The sequence below is a fragment of the Elephas maximus genome, chromosome 17 (assembly GCF_024166365.1).
Source record: "Elephas maximus indicus isolate mEleMax1 chromosome 17, mEleMax1 primary haplotype, whole genome shotgun sequence".
Taxonomy (NCBI): Eukaryota; Metazoa; Chordata; class Mammalia; order Proboscidea; family Elephantidae; genus Elephas; species Elephas maximus.
The window spans coordinates 15930902-15949308 of record NC_064835.1 but is presented as its reverse complement, the minus strand read 5'-3'; the positions used below and the strand labels follow the sequence as shown (position 1 = coordinate 15949308).

Here is an 18407-nt window from a genome sequence, read left to right as displayed (position 1 = left end):
TTCTAGTGACATCAAAACACAAGAGTAGGGCTCAAGTGATTTGTCAGGCAGCTTTTAAAATTGTTGCTTATAAAAGCAAGAAGAAAGAGGTTTTCCTTTGCTTTAAGGCAAGGCTTTGACTAATTTTTTTGAACTACAATTCCCAGAATGCCGTTTATGTTACAGAAGTGAAAACCTACTCTAATGCCATATTGAGAGTCTGAGATCAATTTTTTTTTTTTTTTTGAGTGGAAATTATAGTCTATCATTCAAAATTTCAAAGGCAAATAAATCTAAGTAGAGGGAAAACAGCATCGTTTTAGGACCTCTAAATCAGGATTCTAACCATAATGTTGATTTTTGTAAACGTTATTCTTTACTTTGAAATATATTGAGCGGTTTTTAAATTGTCCCTGGCTAAAGAGCAAGGGTTAAAGTCAGATCCCTGAGCACCCGACTCAAAGAGAGAAACTTAACATTGGTGAAAATGAGGTCATTTAATGGATCCTTGTTTTTTTGCCTTGGTTTTTCATCTTGAAAGTACAGACAAGAATGCCTATCCATCGCAAAAGGTCTTTTCTTTCCAATGCCTCCATTTCTGTAAATAAAACTACTAGCATTTATTACCTAGGAGACTATGAATCTTTCAGATTAGAGCTAGAATGAAAACGTGGGTTAGAGCATGAAGCCAGACTGCCTGTATCTTCGGCTCCACCTCTCACTGTGTGCAATAGGTATAATATTTACACACAGACTTATAACATCTCTAAGATACATAATGTCTCTCAGTCTCATTTTGCCACCTTTAAAACAGGGTCATTATCATACCTACCTATCAGGGTTGCCATGAGGATTAAATGAGATAATACATGCACAGTGGTTAGCACAGTGACGGGCTCACAATAAGCACTCTATACATTTTGCTAGTGTTATTAAACCCACTGCCATCGAGTGGATTCCAATTTATAGTGACCCTATGGGATGCAGTAGAATTGTCACATAGGGTTTCTAAGGAGTGGCTGGTGGATTCAAACTGCTGACCTTTTGGTTAGCAGCCAAGCTCTTAACCACTACATCACCAGGGCTCACCTAAATACACATACCTAAACATATATATGGAAACCCTGGTGGCATAGTGGTTAAGTGCTATGGCTGCTAACCAAAGGGTTGGCAGTTCGAATCCGCCAGATGCTCCTTGGAAACTCTATGGGGCAGTTCTACTCTGTCCTATAGGGTCGCTGAGTCAGAATTGACTCGACGGCACTGGGTTTGGTTTGAACCCTGGTGGCATAGTGGTTAAGTGCTACGGCTGCTAACCAAAACGTTAGCAGTTCGAATCCACCAGGTGCTCCCTGGAAACCCTATGGGGCAGTTCTACTCAGTCCTATAGGGTCAGTATGAGTTGCAATCGACTCGATGGCAAAGGGTTTTTTTTTTTAACATTTATATATATATACCTGGAAACCCCAGTGGCGTAGTAGTTAAGTGCTACAACTGCTAACCAAGAGGTTACAAAAAATAGTTTTTTTTTTTTTAGAGGTTAGCAGTTCAAATTCTCCAGGTGCTTCTTGGAAACTCTATAGGGCAGTTCTACTCTGTCCCATAGGGTCGCTAGGAGTCTATATATATATAGATCTATATATAGATATTTGTTTTCAATTAGAGCATTGTAAAATATTAGACACATCCCAAATGCCCAACAGGTGACTGGATAAATACATTATGGTACCTCTATATATGGAATACTAGAATACTGCGTAGCGTGAATTATATCTATAAACACAAATATATAAAGATAACCAACATACTCAAGATATTTTGTTAAATGAAAACAACGAGTTGCCAATCCTCAGTTCAGGTGGATGGAGGGTCATCACTAGCGTCAAGCTGCAAAGAGGAGCTGGTATGGGGGAAGCCAGTGACTTCCGGTTTGAACAGGATCCTTACTTATCTGTGGGGCATCTAGTGGATACTGGACAGGAAGTTATAGGCACACTCAGGAGGTCTGGATATGGACTGTTGTCTCTGGGTTCCAGTTTTCTAATTTATTAAATGATGATGATATTATCTAACTCATAATGTTGTTACCTGGATTGGATGTGATAAAATATAAAGCGGTTCACAGAGTGTTAAAAAGGGGCAAATGTTGTTCTCACATGCTACAGTCTAATTATTATTGTTAATGATGCATTTCCTTTACTTACTCAGCTTTTCAACCAAGAGCCTGAGATGTTTAAAAAGATTATTACAGCTAAAAAACCAAACAAACCTAGTTGCCAAAGAGTATCACCCTAGGGAGCAGTTCTACTCTGTAACACACGGGGCCGCCATGAGTTGGAATCAAGTCAATGGCACCTAACAACAATGAATGTCTAAATTGATCTTTCACTAACAAACATAAAAAGATAAACTCCCAAGTAATCAGGGAAAGGTAATGAAAATTTATAAAAAGATAGCATTTCATAATCTGTCAGAATGGCTGAAGTTAAAGAGACCATGTGATTATGAAGACTGGGGAGTCTCAGGCATCTCTGGGTGAAGCTGAAGACATTCATTCTGGTATGAGCCAGCAATGCCACTCCTGGGCACATATACCCGCTAAAGGAACTCTTGTACACGTACCCAGGGGCAGATATAGAGATGTGTACACAGCATAGTTGGGAATAATGACAAATGGAAACAACCTAAATGCTCATCAACAGGAAGATGGATAAATTGTATGTTCATATAACTGAACTTAGTAGATAAAAATAATGATCTAATACCACGTCTTAAATAAAAAATATGTCAAAATTTCAATAACGTAATGCTGAATGAACAAAAGAGGGCAGAGTAGAATAGATACAGAAATATCTATTTATACACTAGTTTTAGACGACCTATGAAGTAAATAAATGAAAACATGGATTAGAAGGATACACACCCATGTAAGAGTATGTATTGGTTATCTCTGAGGACAAAGATAGGAGAATGGGTTTGAGAAGGGGTACAAGGAAACTTTAGCTACAGCTGTAATACATTATTTCTTAAAAATATAGATTTGAACTAAATATGCCAATAAGGTTTATTTTGTATTTTCCTTTGGACTTCTCTGTAGGTTAGAATTTTTTTTTATGATTTAAAAAGCCAACATCAATAACAAAACAACAAACATCCCTCTTAGCACTGTGACCTTGGACCAGTTATTTCATCTCTCTTAGCTTCATTTTTCTTATCTGTAAAATGGGAATAGCAGCACATTCCCTGCAGGATGATGAAGAAATTACATGAAATTGCAGGTAGGCCTTTAAAAAGTGATATTATTGCTATTCTTCTTGTAATTATTTCCATCCAGTTCATCTCTTTGAGCATTATGTGTTTACCTTCTAATTCAAAATGCACCACCTTGCAGAATAATCTTCCTTAACACTGCTGTCGCTACATCCCTGTCACTGTCCTCTCCAAGAACCTTTTTTCTCTCCTTGTGGCCTACCCAGTCCAGTCTAATCAAGCCTTCCTAAGACCCTCTTCTGCCCCCTACCCAGCACCATAGCTGTTCCTCGGGCACAGCACTGACCACTTTTCCTGGACTTCGAGATCCCCTTAGGATTGTATGCACTTGATTCAACTCAATATTCCCAGTGAAAGAAAGAAGGATGGAAAGAAGAAAGGATCAAAAAGACTCAGCACTCCACTCGAGGTCTGGGCTCAGATTCTGGATCCCACATGAGGCCTTGCTGTGACTGTACCTTTGGGACAAGTCATTTGAGTCCTGTGGGACTGTAATGTGGGGTGGTTGGACTCAGTGACCTGTAACTTCATCATTCCATCCTAACTTCATCATCCCACCCTAACGGCCCCCATAATCAGGCCCTGCTCAATGCACTTTCCCTCCACTCATAACAAGTTCTCTGTGACCAAGCTGGGTTCCCTAACATGCCACATACATGTCACTCTAATTATACTCTTTTATCCACCTCTTTATCTTCAAAACCTTGCTCAAATTCTAGGCCTTTCAATAAGCCTTCTTTAATATACTTGACCCCCCAAATAAAAAAAAAAATTAAAGATTTGTTGGCAGGAAACTTCCCTGATATCATGAAGATGAGACCACATCTATCCAAGATGTTCATCGAACCCCACACAAAGGTAGATCCCAAAAGAAAGTCACCAAGACATACTATAATCTAACTTGCCAAAACCAAAGCTAAAGAGAGAATTTTAGGGGTAAACAAAAAGTCATCTACAAACGAGAGTCAATAAGACTAAACTCGGACTACTCAGCAGAAAACATGTAGGCGAGAAGGCAATGGGATGACATATTTAAAGTCTTGAAGGAAAAAAATTGCCAGCCAAGAATTATATAGCCAGCAAAACTGTCTCTCAAATATGATGGTGAAATTAGGCCATTTCCAGATAAACAGAAGTTTAGGGAATTTGCAAAAACCAAACCAAAATTGCAAGCAATACTAAAGGGATTCCCCTGGTTAGAAAATCAATAACATCAGATAGCAACCCAAGACTAGAATACAGGACAGAGTAACCCAATATCAACCCAGATAGGGAAGTCGCAAAAATAAATCAAAGCTAAAACACTGAAAATAGGGAAATAGAGATGTCAGTATGTAAAATATGACAACATTAAAACAAACAAAAAAATCTAATACATATATAACAATTAGTCACTGTTCTTAGCAGTATATATATATTGAGGTACTTTAGTCTCAAAATAACGCTGTAACTATTATTATTTTCACCATTTTAATGGAGGAGGAAACTGAGGCACAGAGAGGTTAAGTGGAATTGGCCAAGGTTACATGGCTAGTAAATGGCAGAATCAGTATTTGAACCCAGTTAGTCTACTTCAAAGGAGCCCTGGTGGCACAGTGGTTAAGCGCTTGCCTGCTAACTGAAAGGTCAGCAGTTCAAATTCACCAGCCACTCCACAGGAGAAAGATGTGGCAGTCTGCTTTCATAAAGATTACAGCCTTGAAAACCTATGGGGCACTTTTATTGTGTCCTGTAGGGTCACTATGAGTCAACATCAACTGGATGGCAACATGTTTGATTTTCTTGGTTTGTTCTGCTCCAGACCCTATGCCTTAACTACCACACTAAAACCTCTTTCTAATCAATAGCTTTTAACTTCTGTACTCTATCATCGAGGTCCCTGGGTGATTCAAAGGTCTGCGCTTGACTAGACTGAAGGTCTGTGGAACAGTTCTCCTCTGTAACACACGGGGTCATCGTGAGTCAATCTACTTGATGGCATAGGCTTTGGTTTTTGGTTTTATACTCCATCATATCATTTAGTGCTCTATTAAAGCTGAGTAATATTGCATTATTTTATATTCTCTTGTATTTTTCCTGTAGCTCATAAAGTTAATGCCCCATAAATACTGTTTATCTGACCTGTATTAATTAATCAGAGTCCCTGGGTGGTGCAAATGGCTAATGTGCCTGGCTGCTCTCCTAAAGATTTCAGCCTGGGAAACCCTATAGAGCAGTTCTACTCTGCCCTGTAGGGTGGCTATGAGTCGGAACTGACTCGACGGCACACAACAACAATAGATATTTGATATTACTGGGATCATACACTATTTGTCCTTTTGTGACAGACTGATTTCACTCAGCATAATGTTTTCCAGATTCATCCATGTTGTAGTGTGTATCAGGACTTCATTTTTCTTTACGGCTGAGTAATATGCTTGCACTACATTTTGTTTGCCTATTCATCTGTTTTTCCATAAAAGAAAGTAATACGGCAAAAAGGATGGCACCAAGCTGTCCTTCGCTGCTTGGAGACCTGTCCCATACCCATTACCAGGTCCTCATTGTCAAGCCTGTCCTTGTTCTCATTTAGAATATTACTAAATGAGGGTAAGGACAGGCTAAATGTTACAGTAATTATCTAACAATCTACTTCAGAAGTCTTTATTTCCTTACACAAGCCAATTCCTTACCTGTGACTGTTGCCATTGGCCTGGGAATGGTGGTTTTCCTCTCTGGCCATCTGAGCTACTTTTCTGCTCGCCTCCTCTTCTGTCTCACTCAGGCTCTCCTCTTGAGGGCTTTCTTCCTCTAAGCTATCGGGTTCCATATTGTTGTCCTGGATTCGGCCCTCAAGTTCAGACTGGGACTTGATCTCTTGAGGGACACCTTCTGAATCAGATTCCAAAGAGTCTTTTGAAATCAGATGTAAATCTTCTTTCTTAGAAGACTGGACTGTGGACCGGGCTTTTAATTTGGTGTGATGGACGGGAGACCGAATAGAGAGTTTAGGGATTACCTTACTACGGCTCATGTTGAAAACTTCAAAAATTAACAAGGGATCCTCTTATTGACGGGAGGAGTTGACTGAATATATAAAGCTGTGGCTCACAAAACATTACCTACAAAAAAAAATCACATTTATATAACTCTGTGACTAATAAAGGAAACCCTGGTGGTACAGCGGTTAAGAGCTACAGCTGCTAGCCAGAAGGTCGGCAGTTCAAATCCACCAGGTGCTCCTTGGAAACCCTATGAGGCAGTTCTACTCTGTTCTGTAGGGTCACTATGAGTCAGAATCGACTCGATGGCAACAGGTATTTTGATTTGGTGACTAATAAGGAGCCCCCGGGTGCTGGTTTGAACCCACCCAGAGGCACTTCGGAAGACAAGACTGGTGATCTACTTCCACAAAGGTCACAGCCTTGAAAACCCTATGGAGCAGTTCTACACTGCAGTGCATCAGAATTGACTCTAGGGCAACTGTGTGTGTGTGTGAGAGAGAGAGAGACACTAAAAGAAATCTCTGAATGCAAATGTTAATCAAAAATTTAAATGAATAAGGGAACCTTGTTATATTGTCTGTAGGCTTTTGTGTGCAGCCTTTTGTGTGTGTGAGGAAGGCCCATTTGAAAAACAGTTGTATTTTTCTCTATAGAAACTCATCGTGAGCAGTTCATAAACAATCAGAGTAATTGAATGTAGTTTTACTGAGGGATCAAATGGCTGCTTGGAAGCTGATTCCTATTTCTGGCTTCTAAGGTCCTACTACAGACAAGCCTGGACAAAGCCAAATGGTTACTCATGGACAGTATTTCAATGGCCTCTTTCACATACCTGAGGCAGGCAACCTCAGAGCCCAACCCTTCTAAGAGACACCTGCTCTGGCTTATCCTCCTACACTGAGCAGAATAGGCCACACATTGTTCTGAAATTGTCCTTGACAAGGTAACTACAGAATGGGCCATAGATGGCCTCAACCAGTTTTAGGTTTTCTAGATGGCCTCAACTGGTTTTAGCAGGTTTTCAATGCCACCTTGGCATTTTAAGTGACTTTTTTTTTTTTTTAATAGCTGTTCAAGTGAAAATACATATAAGCTCCCTGCCTCTGGGGGAGACTTAACATGCTAATGAAGGAAAAGCAACCTCTTACTCCATCTAAAGAAAATGCCTCATCATCCCAAGCTCTGACCACCTCTGTGAAGGTCAGTCCTGAATATTCACGATGAATTTGCATTTTCTTGTCTGCTCTCTGTAAAAGCTCACCTCCCCAAGCTGCCTGTGAGCAGTTTTGGAAGCACAGCCCTGATAGCTCCTTTGCTTGCGCAAAGAAGTAAAGGTGCCTTTCTTCTCTCCCACCTCGGCCTCTTGTTTATTTATGGTAACAAGTCACACCAAGCAGAACCTGGGGTTTCCACTCGGCAACATACTCAGGGAAACAATACAAATATGCCAGGTACCGTGGTATTCAGGGATACAGTAAAACAGGTTCAGGGCCTGCCTCTTGAGAGAGGAGAACAGTGTGGTTTCCTCAGCTGGAATAGTTAACAGAGAAGCTGTTTTGTTCCTAGACCTACTTTGGCTAGCTGCATGGTTTCGAAAAGACTTTTTGATAACCAGCTTGCTTGCTTCTGGGTAGGAAAATATAATTTAGGTGGATATTACATGGGGATCAACCTTGTTATTGTTAGCTGCCATCAAGTCAGCCCCTGACGCATGGCAACTGCTCACTCACGGTGAACCCTGTACAACAAGATTGGACAGTTGTGATCCACAGGCTTTTCCTTGGCTGAATTCTCTGATTTTTGGAAGTAGATTGCCAGGCTTTTCTTCCAAGTTAGTCAAAACTCCCACTGAAACCTGTTCAGTATCTGAGCAACATGCAAACCTCCACTGACAGACAGGTAGTAACTGCACTGGTGGCTGTATTTGAAGTACATTGACCGGGAATTGAACCTGGATCTTCTGCATGGAAGGCAAGAATTCTACACAACTGGCTCCGTCCTCTCCCATATAGCTCGGTATAACAGAGAACATAGTAATTATAAAAACATCCAGCAACTATTTGGTGGCTGTGTAAGTTCTGCCACTGAGACATTTAAGCAGAGGCTGAATGTCCACCCACTGAAAAGGATGCTGTCCTGGGGGGTGGGGGTGGGAGAGTGGCCTGAATAACAGCGAGGGGCTCTTACAACTTGCTTAAGAGTATGATTCCAAGTGAACCCTCAGCGTCTCAAAAGGCTGTTACGAAGACTGATGAGACGGTTTATGGAAAGGCGGCTTTGAGCTCATAGAGAATTGAAAGGAATGTGTTTTTGGATTGTGCTTCCTTTCATCTCTGTCTAGCATTTCTCTTTTGGTCTGTCTTCTATCTCAAAGCCTTTATACCATTTTTTCTATAGGTCAGATAACAGAAACCTTTACCATCAGAGATTACTGTAAAATTTGTTTTAATAGCTGACTGTTGTTCTTTCGGCAAATCCTAACTTTAATTAAATCACATACCTTATTCCTACTCCTAGGATTACTTAGGAGGTTTAACGGTAACCTCGTTGCCAATGCTTCTAAGGCGTATCCTCAACTCCTTAGAGGAAAGGCCTTCACAAACACAACAGTCAAAACGTAACATTCATATTTAAAGACACATGAAGTGACTTTTCTTTTTAATTCAAAGTTCACCCTGTTGTTAGACTGACATTATTATTGTCTAATTTCACAGACCAGTTGTATTAAGTGCTTGTTTTAAAAAATACATATTACATCTTACAGTATCATTTTAATCCTGATAAGCTGATTAACTGTTGCTTTTTAGGGTGTTTTTGAAAAGCAACAACAAATCCATCAACTACTAACCAACACATTTTAACTAAAAAGGTTTGTATAAACACCTGCTGTACTGAAGAGTTAAGGGCACTGTATTTGGGATCTTAAAGCACAAGTTAAAATAAACATCATAGTTCAATTTAGAATTGCTCCTTCATAAAATAATTCAGTCCAGAAAATGAGCATTTTACGTTTAACTAATGTGCTCCATAGTACAGCCCAGTGGACAACTGTGGTGCCACTGAAATGTCTAACAGGGAAAGGCTGTCAACTCTCTAAGTAAACAGGGACAGACAAGGATATATATCCCGACCAGCTCCACAGGGATCCGTTTGTGGCCTTGGGTCTTGTCCACTAGTATTGGAAAAAAACCCAAACCGAACCCGTCGCCATCCAGTCGATGTCGACTCACATCCAGCCAGCAGGCCAGAAGAGAGCTGCCCCAGAGGGTCTCTAAGGAGCAGCTGGTGGACTCGAACTGCCAACCTTTTGGTTAGCAGCCAAGCTCTTAACCACTGTGTCACCAGGGCCCCACTAGTACTGGGGGAAACGAATTTCCTTATGTAGGTGAAAAGGGATTCTGCTTGATTATCGCCAAGATGAAGGATACAGAAAAAAGTTGCTCTGTTTTGGAACATACCGGAAGCTGCCCATAAAGAGCAGTCGGTTGTTTTCTCCCTTTGTCTTTTTCTGAGGGTCAAGACCCGGCAGCACAGGGCGTCTTTAAGGCCCAGGAAGTGACGACGGGGCTGGCGGGTCTGCTGTGCTGCACCGCTCTGTATTAACGGAGAAACAGGGCAGCTCTAGTGGTCGGCCTGCCAAAGCCACCGGCCCGGGACCCTTCTGTCCCTGCGGCGGCCACCGTCTGTCCTCCCTGCCCCGTCCCAAATGCGCTCTCGCGCAGGCTCCGTCAAGTCCTCCCGGTCCTGATCTTTCCGCCGAGGCTTCGGTCCCTGCCCCCAGTCCCGGCCCTTCCCGTCTCCCTCCCGGGCGCACCGCCCACCCCCGTTCCGGGAGGCAACCGCCCGTCACCTGCCGGCGCTCCTGGCGGCCGCGACCGTCGCCCGCATCCTTCTGCGCCGCGGCCGCCCCGGCTCCCGCGTCGCCCCGCTGCCCTGGCGACCGCGGGCAACAGAGCGGCTTGGCGGCGACTCGGGCCTGGCCGGCGGGCGGGGCAGCGCGCGGGTCGGGGGAGCAGAGAGGCCAGTCCTCGCCAAGGTGGCTGGCGAGGGTTGAGGCCACCGCGTCCCGAATGGCGCCCCTGCCCTGGAAGAAAGGGTGGAAACAGTTGTGACAATGGCGTCGGGACCAGAACCCCAGAGGACCCAGAGAGCTCTTGAGGAGGCTGCTGTCGGGCGACCTGGACTTACCGAAGTAAACCAATACAAAGCAAAGGAAAGACAGGCCGCCGAGTGGGAGAAGGCATCTGCAACGAATAAAACTGATTGGATGTCTTGATTTCTACAAACCGAGAAGAAGAAGAATTCAATTAAAGAATAGGTAAATGATTTGAGTCCCTGGGTGGTTCAAACGGTTAACACCTTAGGCTGCTAACCCTTAGGCTGCTAACCATTAGGCTGCTAACGAGTTTGAGCTCACCCAGAGGCACCTCAGAAGAAAGGCCTGGCGATCTACTTCTGAAAAATGAGCCACTGTAATCTCTATGGAGCACAGCTCTACGCTGACACACATGGGGTCACCATGAATCAGAGATGACCCCACGACAACTTGTAAATGATTTGAACAGATTTTCACAAAGGAAAAAATTCAAATGGCCAGTAAACATTTGCTGTTGATTGAAAAGATGCTTAATTATTAGTAATAAGAAAACAAATTAAAATCTCAGTGAATACCAACCTACATTCACCAGATAGGCATAAACTTAAAAATCTGACAGTGCCAAGTGTTGGGGAAGGTGCAGAACAAAAAGCCCTCTTGTATAGTATGTGGAAGTGTAAACAGGTGCAACCACTATGGGAAATAGTTTGACATTACCTAGTAATGTCTGATGATCCCACAATTTTCAGTGCTAGGTATGAACCCTAAAGAAGTGTGTACTTATGTGCCTCCAAACTGGCAATAACCAAAATGTCTATCAATAATAATAATAAAAAAACAACCAAACCCAATGCTGTTGAGTCTCACTAAATGGCAACCCCATGTGGTATAGAGTAGAACTGAGCTCCATAATGTTTTCTTGGCTGTAATCGTTATGAAAGCAGATTGCTAGGCCATTCTTCTGAGGTACAACTGGGTGGGCTCAAATCGACAACCTGATTGATAACCAAGTGCAAACAATTTGTGCCCCCCGGGGACCTTCATCAAAAATAGTTAATTAAGTTGCAGTATTCCACACATTAACAAGCTGTATAATAGTGAAAAGGAGTGAAATACAGCTACATGTAACAACATGGAGATCCCTTAAAAACACTGTTGAGGGGGAAAAAGCCAGCCTGAGAGAGGGGGGATAAAAAAACAAAACTATGAATTTGTATATAAAAACTAAAAACAGCAAAATTAAACTATACTGTGTTAACAGATATGGAAACTCTGGTGGCGTAGTGGTTAAGAGCTACGGCTGCTAACCAAAAGGTTGGCAGTTCAAATCCACCAGGTGCTCCTTGGAAACTCTTTGGGACACTTCTGCTCAGTCCTATAGGGTCACTATGGGTCGGAATGTTAAGGGATGCATACTCAGTGGAGAAATCTATAGAAAAAAAACAAAATCAAAATATCCATAAAGGTTAGGATCCTGGTCAGCTCTAGCAGGCAGAGTGGGGAGAGTACTTTTCAGATTATATTTCCTGGCCTTAGTTGTGGCTATATAGATATGTACTTTGTAACAATTTCTTAAACTGTGCATTTATATATGTGTAGTATATTTTCTATAGAGTAGTTTTCAAACAAGAGTGAAGAAAGGAAGAACTGGGAATTATGTTAACATTAAAATATCGTTAAAACCACCAGTAGATTTGATTCATCAAAGAGGAAAAAATGTTTTAATACCAGTTGGATCATTAATGATAGGGAACATAGAGAATTGGAAAATGCCCTTGTGTAAGGGAATTTTAAAATTTGAAGTAACTGAGAAAATCTGAAATGGCTGGCTTGAGGTTTGAGTATGACTACTCTGTGGCTTCTTCTGTTTCCAACCTAGCCACAGCCATTTTCCGTGCAGACATAATCATGAAACTGAGAAATGTCTGGCAATGATGATGTAAATACCCTGCGATTTCTACTATGCCCCTTCACAAGGTCACATACTCTTATGATTACCACCTTGTAACCAATCTAAGAAAGACACATAAATCCAATTGCCTTACGAACTTCCAGTACAGGAAGTCCTGCTTTAAAATGATCTGCTACCAATCGAGTAATGTCTTTTGATGATCTAAGCCTGTAATTACCAATCAAGTAATATCTTTCAGTGACCTAAGTTTGTAAATACTCACCTAGTATTGCACTTCATATTCTTTGTTTCCCCCTTATAAACACCACTGCTGAGTTGCTATATTGGATTACTGTAATTCCAGTGGGTGGAGTTCAGTCTATCTCCAGTTTAAGCTGTCCTTTTACTTTCAATAAACTCTCAATTTTATATTAATCAGAGTACAGAGTTACTCTATGACATTCAATGGTGTAGTTGCAAGGATTCAGAAGGAATATTTATCTTGGTGTTGCCAAGAAGTTGTGGAGCCAGGTTGCCCTGGTATCAGCAAGGGGCATTTATGCCCAGACCTGTCTCCTCGAATTCTCGGAGCCCGCTGGAGTTAAGTCTCTCAGACAGAAGCCTCTGCTTATTGTGAAGATGGCTCTATGAGAGGTTTATTGTGTATCTTTTCTCTATTCCTTCATTTTCTGCTAACTGGATTCGTTATTGAACTCTTTCTTTCTGGTGCACCACAAGTTTTTTTTGCAAGCATTTAGGTCTTTGATACTTGTAAGTTTCTCAGTAATATTGGGAATGCCATGTCCAAGATTAGGGCAGCACCCCCAATAGGACTCCTGCAGCTCCTTCTGTCCCCAGCTCCGTCTTGTTTTTAGGCTAGTAGCATGCACTTGGCTGAGGGAAATTTGAAGACCAGTGGCTATTGTAGGGGTGGTTTAATTTAACTAAATTAATCTGTGCAGTAGATTAGAAGCTAAAAAAAACCAAAAGGTTAGCTAAGGGCTCCTGTATCAAACAAAACTAACGAGGGGCATTTTTTTTTAAGTACTTGGAAACTTCCAAAAGAAATCAAAATTTTCAATTTGCCTCCTTACAGGAGACCATTTTGAAACAAGTTAAACAAATTAAAAGGTAACCTCATCAGCTCTCTATTGAGCAATAGTTTCTATACCCTCTCTTTATCAAAATGGCGGAGTCCCTGCCACCTATAATCCACCTCTAGCCTAGCCTTAGATGCCTGGCTTCATTCCCCTCCCCCTGCCCCTCTGGTAGCCACCCCTTTTTACCAACATTTGCCATCCTAAAAAAAAAAACTACCACCCCTAAATACTTTCTCCAAACTCCCATACTACCCTAAAGAATCTTTAGAAGAGGAAAAATCTGTTTTGGAAATGCCTTTTAAAATTAAATGTCCGAAAGAGGCTGAGAAACCTTCTCATGTCGCATATACCCCATGGTCTAAAGGGGAACTTCATGCCATAGGAAAGAAGTTTCCCAATTAAACTAAGGAGCATGCCCGGAGAAAACATGCCCTAGCAACTCATATGTGCTCCAGGTGGAAAGTGCTGCCATGAGCGATGACGTTCTACAGGCAGAAGGGAAGGAGGCAGTAGGAAGGCTGTTCACTGACTGCTTCTCTCTTCCCCCCTGCCTTGGCTGTAGAGGGGTTCTATAGGTAAGTTAAGTGTGATGGCACAGACCTCAGTGGTGGCAGTGGCACCAGTGGTGGTAAGCAGCCACAGCCCCAATAAAACTGTTTGCAGGTTGGCTGTGCCTGAGCCTGGCATCTGTGTGCTGGCTCAGAGGCTGTGGATACTGCAGCAGCATCTACTCACCTGTTCCCTGTATGTAAACAAAGCAAGAGGCCCAGGCAGGTTGGAAGCAGCCACAGATGGCCTGGATAAAAAACAAAAAAAATCCACCAGATATGGGGCCCAGGCCAGGGTAGGGATCAGGGCAGAGTCATGGTATCCTGCTCTTCCCACACTTGGCCAAGCTATTGTGCCAAGTGGCATGGCAAGAGGGCAGTCAGTTTTCCCTGAAACCCCCAGGTGCCTGGCTCTATCCCATGGTGCCTTTTGTTGCCCAGCATGGGCTGAGAACAGCTTCTCTTCCCACCTCCTGGGCTGGATCATAAGCACCTGGGAGCCCTGCATTGTTCTTGGGTCCCCAGCAGTAATAGCAGATACTTGGCCCTTTCAGAGTCTGCTCCTAATTGCAGAACACAAGGAACTTTAAGGCTGGTGCATGGTGAAAGACGCTCATCTAACACTGAGGCCTGGGAGTTAAAGGAGTAGACCCAAACCACTATCCCAGACAGCCTTTACAACTTGAGCAACAAAATGAAAAACTGATCCCTCTTTTTGTCTAATTAAATCTCTGAACATACAAAGGGTCTACATTACTGCAATAACTTAATCATTTCCTAGGCTGTTCTAACTCTCAACAATTATGTCCTACCAATAGTGTCCTGTTGTTACCACATTTGGACAGAGAGGGTCACAAGACCTCCAAAGAAAAATTACAGTTAGCCCAATCTTCTGCAGGGTACCTGAGACATTTAATAATCTCAACAAAGGGAATCACTGTGAACTCCAAAAGAAAAAAGGAACCATCTAAGATTATCCTGTCCCTACTACAAAAAATATTTAAAAGAATTTTTAGAACTCTGTGGTTACTACAGAACTTGGATATCAATTTTTTTCTCCCGCTGGCTCAACCTTTTTACCATTATCTTAACAGTTCAAAGCCTGATCCCTTTCAACTATCCTAGTATGGCCAAAAGACCCTCACTCAGTTAACACTGAGTGAAGCATCAGTTAACACCCTGCAATAGGTTTTCCTAATAATAATTCAGACTCTTCACGTTTCGTCCACCAAACCAAAAAACCAAACCTGTTCCTCCTGAGTTGATTCCGACTCATAGCAACCCCATAGGACAGAGTAGAGCTGCCCTATTTGGTTTCCAAGGAGCATTCAAACTGCTGGTGAGTTCAAACTGCTGACCTTTTGGTTAGCTGCCGTAGCTCTTCACCACTTACTATGCCACCAGGGTATCCTTTGTCCACAGGACTTCTAAAATACTCAAGGAGTCTTCATTCAAAAACACGAAGGACAACAGAAACTTATTGGTTATTATAGTATCCAGCTGAAATCCAGAGAAAGGGGCTACCCTTCTTGCCCTACAGCAGTTGCTACAACTGCTAGACTAATTAATACCACAGCAGATATAGTTTTCAGTAATTTTACTAATGTTTATGCTCCTCAGATGGTGTCAGCCATTCTAGATTCAACATTAACTCAACACTTTCCAGCCAGCAGGCTGACTTATGAAGTTCTCCTTTTGGCAGCTTCTAATATTTGGTCACATACTGTAACCTCTCTGACTCCAGTTACGTGGTTACCTTTACTTAATGATAATAACCACCCACCTCATGATTGTTTAAATCTTACTAAAACAGATTTTGTGTCCTAGGCATTTATTTACAAGAAAGCCCATTATCAAATACTGATTTAATCCTTTTTGTTGGTGGGTCACGTTTAAAGCCTTAACCTATAAGCTCTCATTACCAAGGAGGATATACTGTGGCCACTTCCACTGAGGTGTTCAAAAGTGACAGTCTTTCTGATGTCGCTTCAGCTCAGCAAACTGAACTTACCACACCCACGAGAGCTTGAAAACTGGCTTCTGGATGGTCAGTAACTATTTATACACATTCAAGGTATATATATATATATGTATATATATACCAAATCCCCCACATGTCTGTCAGTTTGTTGTACTGTGGGGGCTTGCATGTTGCTGCGATGCTGGAAGCTATGCCACCGGTATTCAGATACCAGCAGGGTCACCCATCGGGGACAGGTTTCAGCTGAGCTTCCAGACTAAGACAGACTAGGAAGAAGGACCCAGCAGTCTACTTCTGAAAAGCATTAGCCAGTGAAAACCTTATGAATAGCAGCAGAACATTGATACAGTGCTGGAAGGTGAGCCCCCCAGGTTGGAAGGCACTCAAAAGATGACTGAGGAAGAGCTGCCTCCTCAAAGTAGAGTCGACCTTAATGACGTAGATGGAGTAGAGCTTTCGGGACCTTCCTTTGCTGATGTGGCACAACTCAAAATGAGAAGAAACAGTTGCAAACATCCATTAATAATCGGAACCTGGAATGTAAGAAGTATGAATCTAGGAAAATTAGAAATCATCAAAAATGAAATGGAACACATAAACATCGATATCCTAGGCATTAGTGAGCTGAAATGGACTGATATTGGCCATTTTGAATCAGACAATCATATAGTCTATTATGCTGGGAATGACAACTTGAAGAGGAATGGTGTTGCATTCATCATCAAAAAGAACATTTCAAGATCTATCCTGAAGTACAATGCTGTCAGTGATAGGATAATGTCCATACGCATATAAGGAAGACCAGTTAATATGACTATTATTCAAATTTATGCACCAACCACCAGGGCCAAAGATGAAGAAATAGAAGATTTTTATCAGCTGCTTCAGTCTGAAATTGATAGAACATGCAATCAAGATGCATTGATAATTACTGCCGATTGGAATGTGAAAGCTAGAAACAAAGAAGAAGGATCGGTAGTTGGAAAATATGGCTTTGGTGATAGAAACAATGCTGGAGATCGAATGATAGAATTTTGCAAGACCAACTAAATCTTCATTGCAAATACCTTCTTTCACCAACATAAACGGCGACTATACACATGGACCTCGCCAGATGGAACACACAGAAATCAAATGGACTACATCTGTGGAAAGAGAGGATGGAAAAGCTTGATATCATCAGTAAGAACAAGGCCAGGGGCTGACTGTGGAACAGAGTGTCAATTGCTCATATGCAAGTTCAAGCTGAAACTGAAGAAAATCAGATCAAGTCCATGAGAGCCAAAATATGACCTTGAGTATATCCCACCTGAATTTAGAGACCACCTGAAGAATAGATTCGACACATTGAACACTAGTGACTGAAGACCAGATGAGTTGTGGAACGACATCAAGGACATCATACATGAAGAAAGCAAGGGGTCATTGAAAAGACAGGAAGGAAAGAAAAGACCAAGATGGATGTCAGAGAAGACTCTGAAACTTGCTCTCCAATGTCGAGCAGCTAAAGCAAAAGGAAGAATTGATGAAGTAAAAGAACTGAACAGAAGATTTCAAAGGGTGTCTTGAGAACACAAAGTAAAGTATTATAATGACATGTGCAAAGAGCTGGAGATGGAAAACCAAAAGGGAAGAACATGCTTGGCGTTTCTCAAGCTGAAAGAACTGAAGAAAAAATTCAAGCCTCGAGTTGCAATAGGGAAGGATTCTATGGGGAAAATATTAAACGACGCAGGAAGCATCAAAAGATGGAAGGAGTACACAGAGTCATTATACCAAAAAGAATTAGTTGATGTTCAACCATTTCAAAAGGTGGCTTATGATCAGGAACTGATGGTACTGAAGGAAGAAGTCCAAGCTGCTCTGAAGGCATTGGCAAAAAAACAAGGCTCCAGGAATTGATGGAATATCAATTGAGATGTTTCAACAAACAGATGCAGCGCTGGAGGTGCTCACTCGTCTATGCCAAGAAATATGGAAGACAGTTTCGTGGCCAACTGACTGGAAGAGATCCATATTTATGCCTATTCCCAAGAAAGGTGATCCAACCAAATGTGGAAATTATAGAACAATATCATTAATATCACACGCAAGCAAAACTTTCCTGAAGATTGTTCAAAAATGGCTGCAGCAGTATATCGACAGCGAACTGCCAGAAATTCAGGTCATTTTCAGAAGAGGAGATGGAACCAGGGATATCATTGCTGATGTCAGATGGATCCTAGCTGAAAGCAGAGAATACCAGAAGGATGTTTTACCTGTGTTTTATTGACTATGCAAATGCCTTCAACTGTGTGGGTCATAACGAACTATGGATAACATTGCGAAGAATGGGAATTCCAGAACACTTAATTGTGATCATAGGGAACCTTTACATAGATCGAGAGGCAGTTGTCTGGGCAGAACAAGGGGATACTGATTGGCTTAAAGTCAGGGAAGGTGTGCTTCGGGGTTGTATTCTTTCACCATACCTATTGAATGTGTATGCTGAGCAAATAATCTGAGAAGCTAGACTATCTGAAGAAGAATGGGGCATCGGGTTTGGAGGAAGACTCATT

At 41.9% G+C, this 18407-nt stretch overlaps 1 protein-coding gene across 3 annotated transcripts in view; it reads right to left on the bottom strand.

Annotated features, from left to right (window-relative positions):
* Nucleotides 1–10169, bottom strand: part of JHY (junctional cadherin complex regulator) — an 81566-nt gene extending 71397 nt beyond the window's left edge. For all 3 annotated transcript variants that reach the window (XM_049857296.1, XM_049857295.1, XM_049857297.1), the window contains exons 1-2: nucleotides 10084–10169; nucleotides 5922–6350 (exon numbers count right to left, since the gene is read on the bottom strand). In XM_049857296.1, coding sequence (XP_049713253.1) covers nucleotides 5922–6262 — 341 coding nt within the window. In that variant the 5' untranslated portion in view covers nucleotides 6263–6350; nucleotides 10084–10169. The remainder of the gene's footprint in view (nucleotides 1–5921; nucleotides 6351–10083) is intronic.
* Between the last annotated feature and the right edge of the window lie 8238 nt (nucleotides 10170–18407).